Source organism: Anser anser (assembly GCF_964211835.1).
Source record: "Anser anser genome assembly, chromosome: 2".
NCBI classification, from domain to species: domain Eukaryota; kingdom Metazoa; phylum Chordata; class Aves; order Anseriformes; family Anatidae; genus Anser; species Anser anser.
In genome coordinates this window covers 44,262,657-44,278,026 of record NC_139721.1, presented here as the reverse complement: position 1 = coordinate 44,278,026, position 15,370 = coordinate 44,262,657, and the positions used below count along the sequence as shown (strand labels likewise).

Below are 15,370 nucleotides of genomic sequence, written 5' to 3'. Positions count from 1 at the left end.
TTGGTTAAGTATCTTTGAAGAACAAAAGAAGGAAACGAAGAAACAGGGTACCTAACAGGAGAACACAACCATTGCAGGACTGAGTGAGTGCACGTGAAGTCAAAAGTCATCTTTTCACAACTCAGGTTGCTTGCATCACTCAGCATTAGAAAATGCAACACATCTCAAGTTCTCTCCCTCATTTTCTGGAGGAACCCATCCTCAAGTAGAACAGGAAATCCATCAGCCCTTTTAACTTCAGCACCTTTAAAGTTTGTCACAGTGAAACTTTTTGTAAGTGACTGACTCTTCTTTGTCATTTGATACCAAATTTATTCTTCAACTGTTACTAGCAAATGTAAGACTAACAACAAATAAGCCTTACTTTTTTTTTTTTTTTTTTTTTTAATTTCTAAGCCTGTTAAAATATTTGAGCATCACTACTGACAGGCAAAGCAAACCTTTTCTTTAAATTTTAGATTTACAGCTATTATACAGATTGCTTTAGAGAGCAATCATACTCTGCTTTATCATCAGGGAACCTTTTGTATTTCTCAGCATGATACACCACAAAAATTCTATTTTTCAACCCCAGTAACTACATGTAATTGCTAAAAAGCATATAAACTTCTTTCGTAGCATGTAAGTCGATAAATTACCTTCCTCCTGAAACGAGCACTGCTAGCTGCTACATCTTGGGAACTGTAAGAAAAACCTTGGACTCCAGTAGAAAAATCAAACTGACTCATTTCCTCACTCAAACTGCTATCCATCATGTATGATGCAGAAGCTAAATACTTGGGTTCATCTAAATAGAAAAAAGATGAGACCGTTAATCAAGGTAATTACAAACGAACAAGCCTTTATTGACCATTGAAACTTGAGGGTGGATGGAAATTGGTTGTATGACAAAGTGAATGCTTTTATGTGCTCTTGATACTGTAAAGCCAATTAACAAGGCATCAATAAACAGTGTATGAAAGGTAAGATGGCAATTTTTTCCATAGTCATAAATGGATTTCATACCCAGATCTCCATTTCCAGCCTCCCTGGCTTCCTTCCTAATAGCAACGTATCGCTTCTTCCTTTCTAGAGGCACCTGAGAAACAGCAAGAAATAGTTTCAAAATTATTACTATTTTTAAATTTTTTATTGTATGACTTCTCAAAACTGGCAAAGATCATCAAAACCATATAAAAAAGAAATGGAAGTTTCATGTTACAAGTACTGATTATTAATGCTACAGAGTAAAAGCTAAATCACTTATTTCTACTGCCATTCAATACCGTAGCAGGTGTGCTAAAACATGTATTAAAACTTATATGTACCACAAGCATAGCATGTTCTAAATGTCAAATCTGTATTTCCTTCAGAAAAATGTACTTTAAAATATCGGAGGAGTACTCCATTTTTTGTTAACTACAGAATTCTCTTTCTTTGGATGTGACAAGTAACTATTTCTACAGTAACTATGCTATTAAAGACATACTCACTTTTTACTTGGAGACACTAGAACCCAAAACTTCAACTCACCTCAATTTCTACAGGAAACGTATACTGACGCTTCAAGTCTATCAAGTTCTCAAAAATCAGCAAGTTCTGCAAACCAAAGAATGTTTGGAAATATCAAAATTATAATGCTGCACTCAATTACTCTGAGAAGAATTTTCTTTCTTCTAATACAACAGTTCAAAGCACAGTATAGAAAATATGGCAAGTTTTCTCTTGGATCAACATTTAAATAGTTGAATAGCAACATTTTCTTAAGAAATTCAAAGCACAGACAATGCACTCTGCAAAAAGGGTCTCTATTATTCAAGTATATTCCAAGCACTGAAGAACTTAAATAACATGTGTTTTCCTGTACATTAAAAAATCCACTGAGAGTGAAGAGAAAACATGGTAAATGTATTATTGATCATCCACTCCAAAGCAGATGTTAAAGCCTTCACCAGCAATTCAAATGACACGAAGGATGCAAGTCAGCTACCACTCCTTCTACTGCCTCACAGGGTAGTTCATTATACAACTGCATGTCATTCAGGTTTGATTCTTTGATTTATTGCCTTCAAGTAAAATCATTTAGAAGGCTTTCAGAACCGTGAAACACTAACAGCAACAATAGCTTCTCACCTTTTCTGCTTTTTCTGTAAAAAGAAAGCCCTGATAAAATTTACTCTCCGTGAAGACACAACTAATAACAGCAATAGCACAATTATATGCTGCACAATGATACTGTCTCCTCTTCTCCAGCAACTGACTCTCCCCGGCCATGTTTTCTGTAAATGCATCATAGCAGGACCTGAAAATAAAAAGACGCAAAGAACAGGCAAGTAAAGATCAGAGGTCTTTTTGTTTTTCCCCTTCTCTTTTATAAGGGCAGGAAAGGCCCCCCAGTCAGAGATAAAATCAACAGGATCTCAGAAGATCTGTATTATTATAGTAGTATCAGCATTAAATCACTTCAGGCTTTTATTCAAGCTCCCAGCAGGTATACTGCTCTGAAATGGAACCACTCAGCAATGACCAAGCCAACTTTCTCTGCTATTTACACAGCCATCCTTATGTCAAGGTTACAAGAGGATGTTTTCATAGAAGATGGAGATACATTTCAACCCATGCACAGATATGACTTGTGGTCCTTTCCCAGCAACACCTCAGTAGACAGGCATGCTAAACTATGTTACAGATTACCCAGAGAAAACCAGTTTAAATGCAATTTTATAGGTCTTTTGCTCATAGCCTGTTATAGATTTTATACAAATCATAGTCAAGAAATTATATGAAGTCCCCATAGGATGTAACATTGTAAAACTAAAGAAAAAAAGAACATTCAGGCATATTATATAATTTTCAGAAAATTAAACAAGCTAAATAGTATTTATTAGCATATATATTCAGTATTAATCTTCTGTTCCCCTCTGCAGAGCAACTAAAACAAACTACACCTGCTGGATGTGCTGCTGTATTGTGAAGTGTAAATGAAAATCCATCCCATCTTCTCACTGATCACATAAATACCTATCTTATGACACATTTGTGTACACTTTGGTTCCAAGTATAATGAAATTGGAATTATGAAAACAATTTAAAGGTGAATAACCATACCAAAAAGCAAAAATAAAAACACAAGCTTAACAAAGAGAAAACACCTGGCAAAAAGAGGATGCAGAAGTCATCCTGTCATGGTCTTGAACATAAACTACAATCCTTTCATCAATGCAAATTCAATACTGTCTATTCCATTGAAAACCAAAAGCTACATCACAGATTATGTTTACCCTTGAGCAAATCAAATCTTCTGCTTTGTAAGGCATACTTAAGAAGAGTATCTACTAAAACCTAATTAGAAATTAAAAGGAAATTGAAATAATAATCTGAAATAATAATCTTACTTTATTAGTGCCTTGGTAAGTTCATTTCCTTCTACACTTATGGAGCCACGGTAAGCTTGGTTAATTTTAGAATCCTTGGAGTAAACATCCCCTTTTGAAAGACGTACATACATCACTTCTAGCAGCTTGTAATATCCCATTTTCTTGGTGATTTGTGTATCAAAAATATATTCATTGGACTGCAAACAAATAAGCAAAGCCTCAGAAACAGATTTCCCAGATTTTGCCCTTGCTAAGTAGCTGTATGGTTATTCTAGTTTCTTCTAGTTAGCCTTCAGCTTACTTCTACCTACCTTCTACAACAGAGAAGAGAACAGAGGTTCTAATTTCCCGTGTAATACAGTTATTAAAAGTATACGCTGATTTTTTTATCTGGTAAGCTGTTAACTATGCTTGGCTAAATCATTAGAGTGGTGTTTGAATAACTTATACAGAATACCAAATAACTTCTTGGACTCAGACACCTTAAGCAAAACACATAGCTGTAAGAGCAATCCAAGGAGACAAACATGCTTGGTGATGAAAGGAATCGGTCAGTTTGAACTGTCTGCTGAGAGAGAACAACAATTTGCACAACCTGAAGATACATAAAGCTCCTTAGCCCAACATGAGCTGAAAACACATAACATCTTTCCCCATGAAAACCAGGATGGATTACTTTTGAAATGAAGTAAACAAAGATAAACATTAATAATGAAAGATAAAAAACAAATGTAACTGACAAAAGCCAAAATAACACATTGTGCGACTACTACCAGCACCACCATTTCATAAAATATAATAGTCATCATACTGGGTATTATTTGTGAGTTTCTTTATGCATCTCACTTCGTTGCTAAGATTTACAGCAAAAGAAATTGTGTGTGTGACCCCACATAAGTCTTTAGTATTTTATTTTTAATGATTACTATTAAATTCTGATAGTTTTAGCATGTTGTTTTTGCTCCTGCCCTGAAACAGATGCATTAGCAAAACGGAGGGGAGAACTACAGCAACAGTAGGCATCTCCACTGACAAAATCATTGCACGTAACCAATTTGGAGTACAGGCTGCACATGGAGAGAGGAAGGTCTGTGCTGACCTCACTGAAGCATCTTTGCAATGATCAAAAGACAGATGTGTTTCTTTCTCTACAAGTATGGCATCTAATTTAACAGCTTTCACTACGCATCTCTTTTACAATGTAAAAATAGGCTACAGTTCCATATGCCTTTTATAATTCAAAGTTAGAATGGGTTTTGACAAAATATCAGACCCCCTTTTTTATATATGCTGTGTCATTTTCAATTTTTATATACAGTAGATACATGAACACGCATTAAATTCAAAGCAGTAAGTGTAGGGGAATAAAGAAAAGCTTCCAACCAATAATCAAACTATTTAATCAGCAAAAACTTCTGCTCCAAGACACAGACAACTGGAAAAATGGAAAGCAAGTGGTTTCAATTATAGTGTTTCACTCAAAGTTAAGCAAAACATATGCAGTGACACCAACCTCTTATAAGACATTCCCCAAATTTGTATTTATTAACTTATTAAAGAGTCCATACCTTTGTAAACCTGGAATTAAGCGTATCCATAGCCTGCACTATAGTGTTGCTAAAGAATTCTCTCAGTGCATCCAAGCTGCAGTGTGACAAGAGAGTGAGGAGAGAGCGATCTACAAAAGCTTGACGGGTAGTATTTGAAAGATGGTCTTCACGCTGGAACATTTTGTGAACAGTGTCCAGCAGTACCACTTGTTTGTCAGTGCTGCTCCTAAACAAGACAGAAATCTCAAGATGAAAACTCTTACCAGACTCCGTTTACATTTTAAAACTCTCTATCATTTTTCTTTTAATCACCTGTGTGCATACCCACTTGGGTATGATCCTACAAGATCTGGCGGAATTGCCACTTACTGTGGAACTCTCCAAACAAAATCTTCTTGCTGTGCAACAAGGGGCAAGCTTGTTTGCACATCTCTGTTGTTTAATGCAAAAGCAGCCACTAGCTTTGTCAGTCCCTTTTTCACTGGACAACCTAAACCACATTCTAGTACATGTTAACGGGGGGGGGGGGGGGGGCAAATGGACAACACAAAAAAAAATGAGAACTAACAGTTATCAAGTCCTTCTGTGGTGTATCAAGTGTTTCACTACTACATAAACTATTGATCTGAATAATTTTATAAAAGCTGTAAATCCAAAAATGGGATTTGAGCATGTTACACAACTTCTTCTAGGAAACTACGTGCTCCAAAATAGTTATTGCTTAGTCCATCACAAATTTGAATGTTTGGTTTCCAGATGGAGACCTCTTCTGTAGACAGAACGTGTTTGTGTCAACAATTCAGCATTCTGGAAATACTCCAATTAAATGAATGTGGTGGTGTATTTTCAAAGGGGTTGTTGAAAGTAATTCACCATTAATTTAAGTGCTATTTATTTAACTGACCACCATGGTTATACAGTGATAGCAAACATAGGTATCACACACAACTACTACCTTCAATTGGATTCTGCCAGAACAAGCCAATTTACGGAATACTTTACAGAATTTGCCCAGGTATTGCAAGTGCCACCTAGAAATTGGTGCCACTTATTAACACTTCAGAAATATTTCGGAATAACAAAGACGAAAGTAAAATTTGAATTAAAATAAAATGTTACATTAACTTTTACAAGGACAACATAATACAAGAAGCACATTTGCTTCAGTAAAAATTCCACGTGAACAAGGGCAAAATGCAATGGACCAAACTCACCTTCTGGAAATTCTTTTGAAACTGGCTTGAAATAGGTCCTCCATGAAATGTCTTTGGTCCCTACAGAGAATTTCTGTCATCAGCTGCAACAACATTGGACTCTGAGACAACTCTAATGCATCTAAAAACTGAAAAGAAAGTAACACATAAAATAAGGAGCCAAACCGGATCAAATTAACTCCATCTCCTTGTGTAATTTTTCGATACCACTAAGAAGCAAATGCTGAAGATATATGTATGTAATGTGTATCTGTAAGTTAAACTTCTGGATAAAAACATAACTCAGAAATTGAAAAGCTGATTTCCTTTCCATAAATAGTTTCCAGACACAGTTCAATCAGACTTCTAATTACATATTATTTTGTTAAAATTACTAACCTTCTTTGTGCAGTCTACATAGTTATTGTGCTTCAAGGTTCCTTTGGGAAACTCATCGGAACTCATGGGAAAATTGAAAGCTACAAGTTGATCAAGAGCATCCTTAAGGTCATTAAGTTTTTCTCCAGTCAAATTAGTGAAGAATGGAAGAATTATCACTGCTTGGCCCTAAAGAAAAGAATCACAATTTTAAACTAAAAGAAAATTATTTCTCTAATTATGAAGGAAGCTGAGGACCACAAAATAATCAGCAGGGGCTATGCTTACTGATTCAACAGTTCAGTGTACTGATAAGGACATATCACGTAGCTGCTCTTCTGTAAGGTGCTGATTCAGAAAAAAATGGTCACTAATGAGAGGGAGTTGAAAGCTAATTAAAATCTCATGGCTGACACGGGTATGAATAAAACTTCATTGTACTTTTAATCAAGCATCCACTACCACAGAAGTTACTGCTTTTAATGCACAACCTGGCAGCTAAAGCAAGATCCCAAGCTTTCTTTCTTTTGAATGCACAGTGAAGTACGCAACTGTCTAGCTGAAGGTAGACTTACAGAGCAGCAATCATACAGAACTATTTTATAAGTACAAAATCTTTAGTCTTCAAGACCAAAGCTTATGCTCCAGCGTCTTTTATAACTTCCACTTTCAGTATGCAGTACTTTATCTCCCTCTCTTGATCAAGTCATATACAGCAGTTAATCCATTAGTGCTGATTGCATGCTTACAGACATGGATCTAACAGTCGTTGCAGACATCTGTAATTTGACATGTAGGAAGTGCCAATCCTTGCTAAAAGCCTGATTAACTGTCATTTCTACAACTTTAAAGTGTTTATTTGAAATTATTTGCAACTGATGGTAGATTTTTCCTAAAAATTACGTGCCTCTCAGCAGGGCAAGAACAAAAAGAACACCTAAAACAAAAACACATCATCTGTGATGTTGTCTTCAGTCTCTGAACAGCAAATATGACGACTTACATTTTATTTTTTAGGAACTTGAAAGGAAGAATCAAAGAAAACAGAAGTGATGCCCACGTTACTGTGCAAACTAAGGTAAAATTTAATTCCAATAACAGGGGATTTCACCAACCACTAACATTCTGATCTGTAAAGAGCAGTGAAGTGAAGCGTCTAAGTGAGCAATTTACCTTAAGATTTAAGCCTAAATTCTGATCAGTAAGTAGACTGGTATAGGTATCAAAAACAGCTGTAAATGCTTCATGATTGGTATTGAAAGAAACTGAAGAATCTATCTGGAATGACAGAAGTTAAAAATTAGGATTTATTTTTAAACTAGTCAAAGAAATCCTTATATTAATGAACAACAAAAACAACAACAACACAACCCACCCCACATGCTGCAGATTTGTTTCCAAAAGTACACTGAATCAACAGAAGTACACACAGAGCAATTTTAGCTTCAGAAGGCCTATCAAGAAGAATTCCAGAAGTACAAACAAGATCATATGTTACACATTTTCCAGTTCAAAAAATATTAAGCTGCCCCTCAAAACCAAATTTCCTATTTGTCTCTTCACTGTTAGATAATACAGAAATATGACTCTGATGTTGTCTAAAACAACATTTGAAAGAATTCTAGATGCTAATAATTACGTGTATTAAGACAATCCTCAATAAGTCATCTTTGTGTGTATTTGTGTATGGCTACTTCTACAAGTTCCTAAAAAGTCTGGGATAAATAGATAAATTCTGTCTGAAAAATAAAGAGCAAAACCCTAATATAACTGAATGTAAAGGTCTTTAAAATAAAGATCTTTCTGCAGTCTGCTGATTTGGGTAGAACTCCTCTACTGTGACTTCGTGGATGCCAACACAAAAGAAGGAATGTTATTAGAGGCTGCTCATTTTCAAAGTTTACTCCTTGTACCAATTCTTCAGTAGGAAAAAAAAGGCAGCAAGAACATGAATAAAGCTTTTTTAAAAAAAAAAAAAAAAGCTGGCAGGTAACAGGAGGAGTAAAATTCAGTAATTTCTGCCTGTCCAAATATGTTTTGTACTTTGGTATCATCCAGCTTCAACCCCCCCCCCAATATAAAACGCCTGAAATAAAAAATGAACAAACAACCCAAACCCCATTCCCTTAAAATAAGATATCTTCCTACAGAATTAGGAAAGGTATCTGGATGTTATAAAATAATGCATACCTGGAGAACTTTTGCCAGCAGGGTCAAGACTGCCATTTTGCTCTCGGGAGCTGAACCTTTGGCCCACCAGCTGTCAAGTCTCTTCCAGTTTCTTAGTACAGCTGTGACCAGTTTCACTCCTTGCTGCTTGCGTATGGTACGCTCCCTGAAACTCTGATCTAACATGCCATTCAAAATGCTACCAACCTGAAAGGAAAAGCAACAGATTTAAAAATTATTAGTTTTTTTTAAACAACACCTGCTTTTCGAAAAGAGACTTCTACCCAATTTACTTCTGTTTCACTCTGAGTACAAGGCAGCAATTTCTTCCCATATCTTTTGAATGAATATGGAGAAATAAATGATAACCAAGAGTAACACTAAATACCAGTATTTGAAAATATTGATATGGAATTCAGAAATGGGAGAGTACATAACTTATTTGAATAAATTTTGGAGAGAAATAAAATATGTCAAACAAGGTATGAACTATGTTTCAATCTCTTTTCTTCGCAGTTTAAGAAAGACGTGAATAAAACTAGTAATCACAGACTTTTAAGACTAAATTCTGAGTTCTCTGATAGTTAGCAATCACCTAATAAACTGGATTTTTTTTTTTTTTAAATCAGCCTCGTGATTTCACAGGACTTGGACTCTTAGAGTAAAAAGAAAAACACACCTTATTTTTTTCTTCCCATACTTTAAAACAACCACGTAAAACTAAAGAAGAAATGTCTTAACAAATCACCATAGTAAGTTTTTATCTTACCATGACACATCTCTCTACATCAAACTACATGATTGCTGGTATCATAAAATATGCCCCTCGTGTTCTAAAACATTGCTTGGAAGAAACACTTTTAAGCATAACATTTTGAATTTAAAAAAATAAGTAAATAATTAAGGGATGACCTGCCTTTCTGAGCATCTTTTTAACCAAAAGGGAAAGCAGACTTCTCATCTTTCTTTTTGACCCTTCTGCTTTTCAGTACCACTGAAAGAAGGCTTCCTAATTATAACATGCCTCCTACATGGACTTCAAGGAGAGCTCTATATTAAGGAGTGTGGACCCTCAGGAGAAAATCTGTTGAGCAGAACAAACGGTGCTGAGACTGAGTACTTGACTATGCTGTATTCATCTCGGGTCATGGGTGTTTGTATGCTTGTCTCTTTTTAATACTTTCACCTAGCTCTACTCCAGTCCTGTGGACTGAATGCCCACTATCACTTCAAGTTAATTTTCCAGTTTAATTTTATCCAAAATGAATCCAGTCCTCATGCTCTAGAACCACTGCACAATGAAAAAAAACTAAAAAAATTCAAAGCATGGTAAATGAGTAAATGGGAACAATTAGACTTGCTTTGGAAGGATGTTCTTCATCCAGAGGACTACACAAAAAAAATCCTGAAATTCATAGATTTCAGGACAGGAAGCGGGTAAGCACTTTTCCACTCAGTTTGATGAGATGATGCACAGCTCATCTATCAAGGTCACTTTTTCCAACTGCAACCAGGTACACTTTTGCCCCACTGCACACAGTTACATCCACCTGTAACAAAAGTGTTACTTCTAACATTTCCATTTGATTTTGTCCTTTTAAAAGACATTAATACCATTTGGGGATTGGTGGCAGATGATTCCATAAGCTGGAGTATGATCACATCCAGATGTTTTAGCAACTGTTGATTAATGGTATCTGAGAACAGGCTGTAGAAATACTGTCCATGAGAGAAATTGATCAGGTTCCTCTGTGATGCTCCTGATAATGGCACAGATAACACCACCGTGTTCAGCAGCAGACTTACTAGCTCCTCACACTGAAAATTAAGGTATAGACAGAGTTATCTCAAGCACATTAAGTTACACCAATTTCCTGGAAAGACTTCATTTTTAAAGCTTCAATCCCAAACTGTTTTATGTTACCAGAAAGCACAAACAGAATACCAAAATGCTTCGTACCTAAAATTTCCCTTTGTTCCTCAATTAAGCCACAGAATGCTTACAGTAGGAGTATGAATAAAACATCAGCCTCTTTTACTCAAAATAAAAGTTCTGTTTATCCTACAGAGTAGTTCCTGAAAATAGAAAGCTAAGGATTAAGTGTTCTAACTGTAGAACCACATCCTACCTGGTCATCAATAGCAAAGGACAGCTGCAGAAGTCTATCAGCTAATCGCTTACTGCTGATGTCTAATGATGGAAGAGATATCCTTTGACCCCCAGGTGCAATGCCTTTATAAACAACTGAAAGGAGCTTAGAGCCAATGGAGGAATGAGGTCTTTCATCCTATAGAAACAAGGAAGTGACACCTTTATAATTGAATAGCAAGATTTTTAATCAGACCAACCCTGTTGTGCACAAGGTTCAGAACAAACTATTTTTGAAACATTTTCTGATCCTCTCCTGTATTTCTTTTTAAGATAACAGAACTACTACAGGAATAAAATGAACAGCTGAGCAGCTCAATGAGAATGGGTAGGCTGTAAAAGGTAAACCATGAAGTTCCTTGAATATCACTGCCCTATAATCTCAGCTCTAGCTTTTGTTTAGACAGAGGATGGATGGTGAGTACCCCACAGAAATGAAGTATTTTGCTACTTGCTAAATGCAGCCTTGCCCACCAGTTGACATATTCCTTCAATCCTTGTGGCTGTTCCATGACCTGTTTTCCTTTAATTACCCAAAATAAAACAGAGATTGCCTGTAATCAGAAATTTAGTAGAAAGAATTCTTTTGAGTAACGTAACCCCTATATATATGTATATATATTTATTTTTTAAAACGTATTCTTTTTTAAACTTCCCCTCATCACTTTGAATGTCCTTTGTTAAAAAAAGGTTTAAAAATGCCTCATTTAAGCAATTACTGATTTCTGATTTTTTGAGCTTTCTGTCTTGTGAAGCTCAATAAAAGGGAAAATTTGGTGTAGATTCTTGTCACCTCCAGGCCCTAGAAATCAGAGAAAGACAGACGTAATTATTAAGATTGTTTAACCTCAATATTATGCTACCCAGATTTGTAGAACAAGCATAAAACATTTATTTCTGGTCCCATTCAACGTCGGCTTTTCACTGTTGATCTCATTTCACATAACTTCATCTGATCTGTTCTCTGTTTTCATACTGGCCTTTTACACATATAAAGCTTTTTTCCTTATAAAAAAATATTCACCATTAATTTCTGGAGAAGCAATTACCTGATTGTAAAGAACAGAATGAAGCAGGCCAGATTTCTGGAGTTGCTTGCAGGCAGAAAGAACAGCGCTAAACCTAACTTGATCGAAACGTGCATCTGCATTAAACAGATCAACAGAACAAAGGTCCTCAAGGCTAATGAGAAAAGAGAAGCAAAAACATTACGTTGGCGGGGAGCTCCATTTGCAAGCGCACACATTATTTATTTTCTATTTCTCATTTCATTTGTTCTGCATAACATACTTACTAGAAAGTCCCTACTTACCTCTGTGGTGTGATTCTCTTTTTTAAGCACAGTTTCAAAGATTCCTTATAGGGAGATTTCATCAAAGCTTTCAAGAGTCTCACTGAGATATCTGGAAGATTTTTCATGACTTGTACATCAGCTGTATTAAAGCCTATATGTGATGGATCACACACTGTCATCACCAGAAGCTCTACAAGGCTTTCATTAAGTAATTCCTTCTCAAGTAGCTAGAAAAAAATCATTGGAAGAAATCTTTATTTCAAAATCCTTTTAGATTTCCATATTTTATTCATTACTTATCATTACTCCTCATATTTAAAAGGAAACAAAAGATGAAACAGTAACTGTTCTTATGAAATTGCATTATCTTTCCCTGTGAAACATCTGACTTTCAATGGATTGTGTCAATACACAAAAATTGCATACCTATAAATATATATATAGGATGTAAGCTATCTCATCAAATTGCACTTCAGATCATTTATGTCCACACAGGCTTATTTCAGTCTTAATTATACATTTGTACTTGAACTGTACAGCCCTGTGCACACTATTAAACATCTACTTAAAACAAGAGAGTCTCAGAACTAAACCTGCAGTATATATTTGATAAAAGATTCACATGTATTACAATTGCATATCTTTAATCATGGTTTGCATTACATCAAGGCTAGGTAAAGATCTGAGAAACCTGAACATTTTTTCTGAATTCAAGAAACTGCCACAACCTGAGTTTTTGCTTTTCAAGCAACTATCACCTTCACACATTTAAGGCAATCAGGCATCCTGCAAGAAATACTGAGTGCAAGTACCACATGCAGAACGACAAATCTCATTGTCAATATCCTTACTAGGAAAGATTAATTCCTCTATTTAAAACTATATTAACCCCTAAAATTCAACTGCACAATTCTTTTTTTTCTTACATGCAAAGATTGTAACAGTTGATGATGCTTAGCCATCAATTTGAATTAAAGCACCACTAATAACGATGCTCTCCAGCAAAACAACCTCACAAAAAAAGGCAACCAAAAAAACCACCAAACAACCCACAACAGAATCTTTAACTAAATCTAAAATTTGCATCTTTTACTCACTATGGATTTCAGTGCCTACCTTCCAGAAATCCTGCTGGCATGTTTCCAGGATCAGGGTGACAAACTTCATGATTCGGACTATAATTGTACACTTACTGTAATTATACATTTCTCTCTCCTGTGGACTGAACATGTTGCCTTTTGATCCGCTATCAAAGCACTGCTCTGTTGCATGGATATCATGCAAAGCAATAGTTTCAAGGAAGAACTGCACAGCTTCCAAGAATGAGGATCTTTCATTTACACCTAAGAAGAATCATAATAAGTTGAAACAAGACAGCAGCTCACAACTTTCAAATACATTGTTTTGTGTTTGGAAGAAAACAGCTGTGTTGAGGTGACAAACAGAAAACTACCACATCTCACACCAGTATTTTCTGATAGTCCTATGTCAGTTCCAAATATTAACAATATGGGCAGTGAAGGATAGCTTTCTCATTGCTGATCATTATAAGCATGTAATTACCAATGATGATTTTAAGCATTTTAATTAATAAGGATGAAAACATTAAATCCATAGTTATGAATAATTTGGCTCTACGCTACCTGCCTCCAATAAAGATCTTACAACATTGTCATCTCTGTCTTCATTTGAAGCACTGACAGGCAGACTATCTACTTCATACATAAAGTAACAATGCAACTGTACTGTTCGTGATAAAATGCATTTTGTTTAGCCCTGCATGAATAATTAAAAGAAAGTTGAGACCCCATGTTTATACACGATCAAGACTCAAATGCAAGTCTGTTAAAATTGAAACATCAGAGATTGAAGAAAGACAGCATATAGAGTGCTTAAAGTGAAAAGGAGATGTCTTCCATTACTTTCTCATAGCTCCCTCCAGACATCAATAAAGATCAGGTAAACAGCCCTGGAAGGAATTTTTCTTTTTTAAATCTATAGCACTCCTCAGCAGAGGGAAGTTAGCTGTACAGCGTAATTTTTCAAGATGAGACAGTAAAACAAATTACTGGTGTGTGGTTTAATGGTATATTTCTAGGACCAAAAGGAAACATTTTAAGAGACAGTATTGACAAAGTACTTCTCATCAAAAAACATCCAGCACTAAGTTCTGTCGTTGAAATCTTTGGGAGAGTTTGTAAAACTCATTAACTCTACATTAAAGAAAAAAAGCTTCAAGTCCAAGGTAGGAACTCCTCTTGGAGGTGGTTTCTGTAACACTCACCCAGAATCTCATGAGGTTTTATCATTCGCAGCTCAAAAAATGTATTGTAGCAGTCCAGTGCTGCTAAGAACATATCCATCCACCGCATGACAGTCTGTAAACTAAAGGGCTCCTGCATACAACGGAGAGTTGGCTGAGACAGAATCCCAGATGGACTTTTGGCATCACTGCCACCTCCTTCAAATTTGTTAATAAGGAAAGACACATCGTGTTTTTTTAAAACATCAGCCAGCCAAGATGAAGGAGAATTGTTCCCTGATGGAAATAAAAACAGATTTAACTTATATAGGAAAAACACATTTCAAGCTGGCAAGAAGTTAGAGGCAAATGGACCGTCATGCCCAAATTTTGTGTTTTAAGCCAGATCTTCTAGTAGAGAAGGTATTGATCATACTGCTTAAGTTACCCACAAGGAAGAGGCCAATTTGAGAGCCACTCCCACTCATTCCCAGTCAGCAAATACTGCTTTCATAGTTGGATGCAATTCCAGTTCTAGGCCTGGAAGTTCTCCTTCCTGACCAGGAGGATATTTGCAATAAAAACTTCTTCCATATCCACAATCCCACCCCAAGCCCTGAAGTTCCCACAGTATTTGATTTCCAACATTAGCAACTACTCAGTTTCTATTTAATAGCAGTGAGTGAACAGGCACTTACGTCAAAAATATTTTTTCTAACAATTAACACATCACGCAGAAAATGTATAGGGAAGGAATTTTGAAAGCCAAGAGTAATACATTGTAACTTACAGTACCTGGTAACAAAGGAACAAATTCATAGAACAGCTCCATGGCTTTATGTCGGCACTCCGTCTGAGGTCGCCCACACTGCACCAAGAGCCACATGACAATGTCCTGAAGGCACACTGACTTAGAGGCTGGAAATCCTCTGCACAAAAACATTAAGGATTAACAAACCTCATGACATCCAACAAGAAGTCAAAGTCTTCTGGTTGAAAAATCATCATTCCATGAAAATCATGAACATTGTTTTATCTA

The 15,370-nt window shown here is 35.9% G+C and overlaps 1 protein-coding gene across 3 annotated transcripts in view; it reads right to left on the bottom strand.

Annotated features, from left to right (window-relative positions):
* The window catches only part of PRKDC (protein kinase, DNA-activated, catalytic subunit), an 85,908-nt gene that overhangs the window by 48,768 nt on the left and 21,770 nt on the right, over positions 1-15,370 (bottom strand). For all 3 annotated transcript variants that reach the window (XM_083823910.1, XM_083823912.1, XM_083823911.1), the window contains 17 exons: positions 15,127-15,260; positions 14,374-14,628; positions 13,206-13,432; positions 12,108-12,316; positions 11,845-11,977; positions 10,776-10,934; positions 10,261-10,464; positions 8,668-8,853; positions 7,651-7,755; positions 6,499-6,666; positions 6,121-6,248; positions 4,925-5,132; positions 3,375-3,553; positions 2,113-2,281; positions 1,513-1,578; positions 1,006-1,078; positions 639-787 (listed from right to left, as the gene is read on the bottom strand). In XM_083823910.1, the coding sequence (XP_083680036.1) occupies positions 639-787; positions 1,006-1,078; positions 1,513-1,578; positions 2,113-2,281; positions 3,375-3,553; positions 4,925-5,132; positions 6,121-6,248; positions 6,499-6,666; positions 7,651-7,755; positions 8,668-8,853; positions 10,261-10,464; positions 10,776-10,934; positions 11,845-11,977; positions 12,108-12,316; positions 13,206-13,432; positions 14,374-14,628; positions 15,127-15,260 (2,752 nt within the window). The remainder of the gene's footprint in view (positions 1-638; positions 788-1,005; positions 1,079-1,512; positions 1,579-2,112; positions 2,282-3,374; positions 3,554-4,924; positions 5,133-6,120; positions 6,249-6,498; positions 6,667-7,650; positions 7,756-8,667; positions 8,854-10,260; positions 10,465-10,775; positions 10,935-11,844; positions 11,978-12,107; positions 12,317-13,205; positions 13,433-14,373; positions 14,629-15,126; positions 15,261-15,370) is intronic.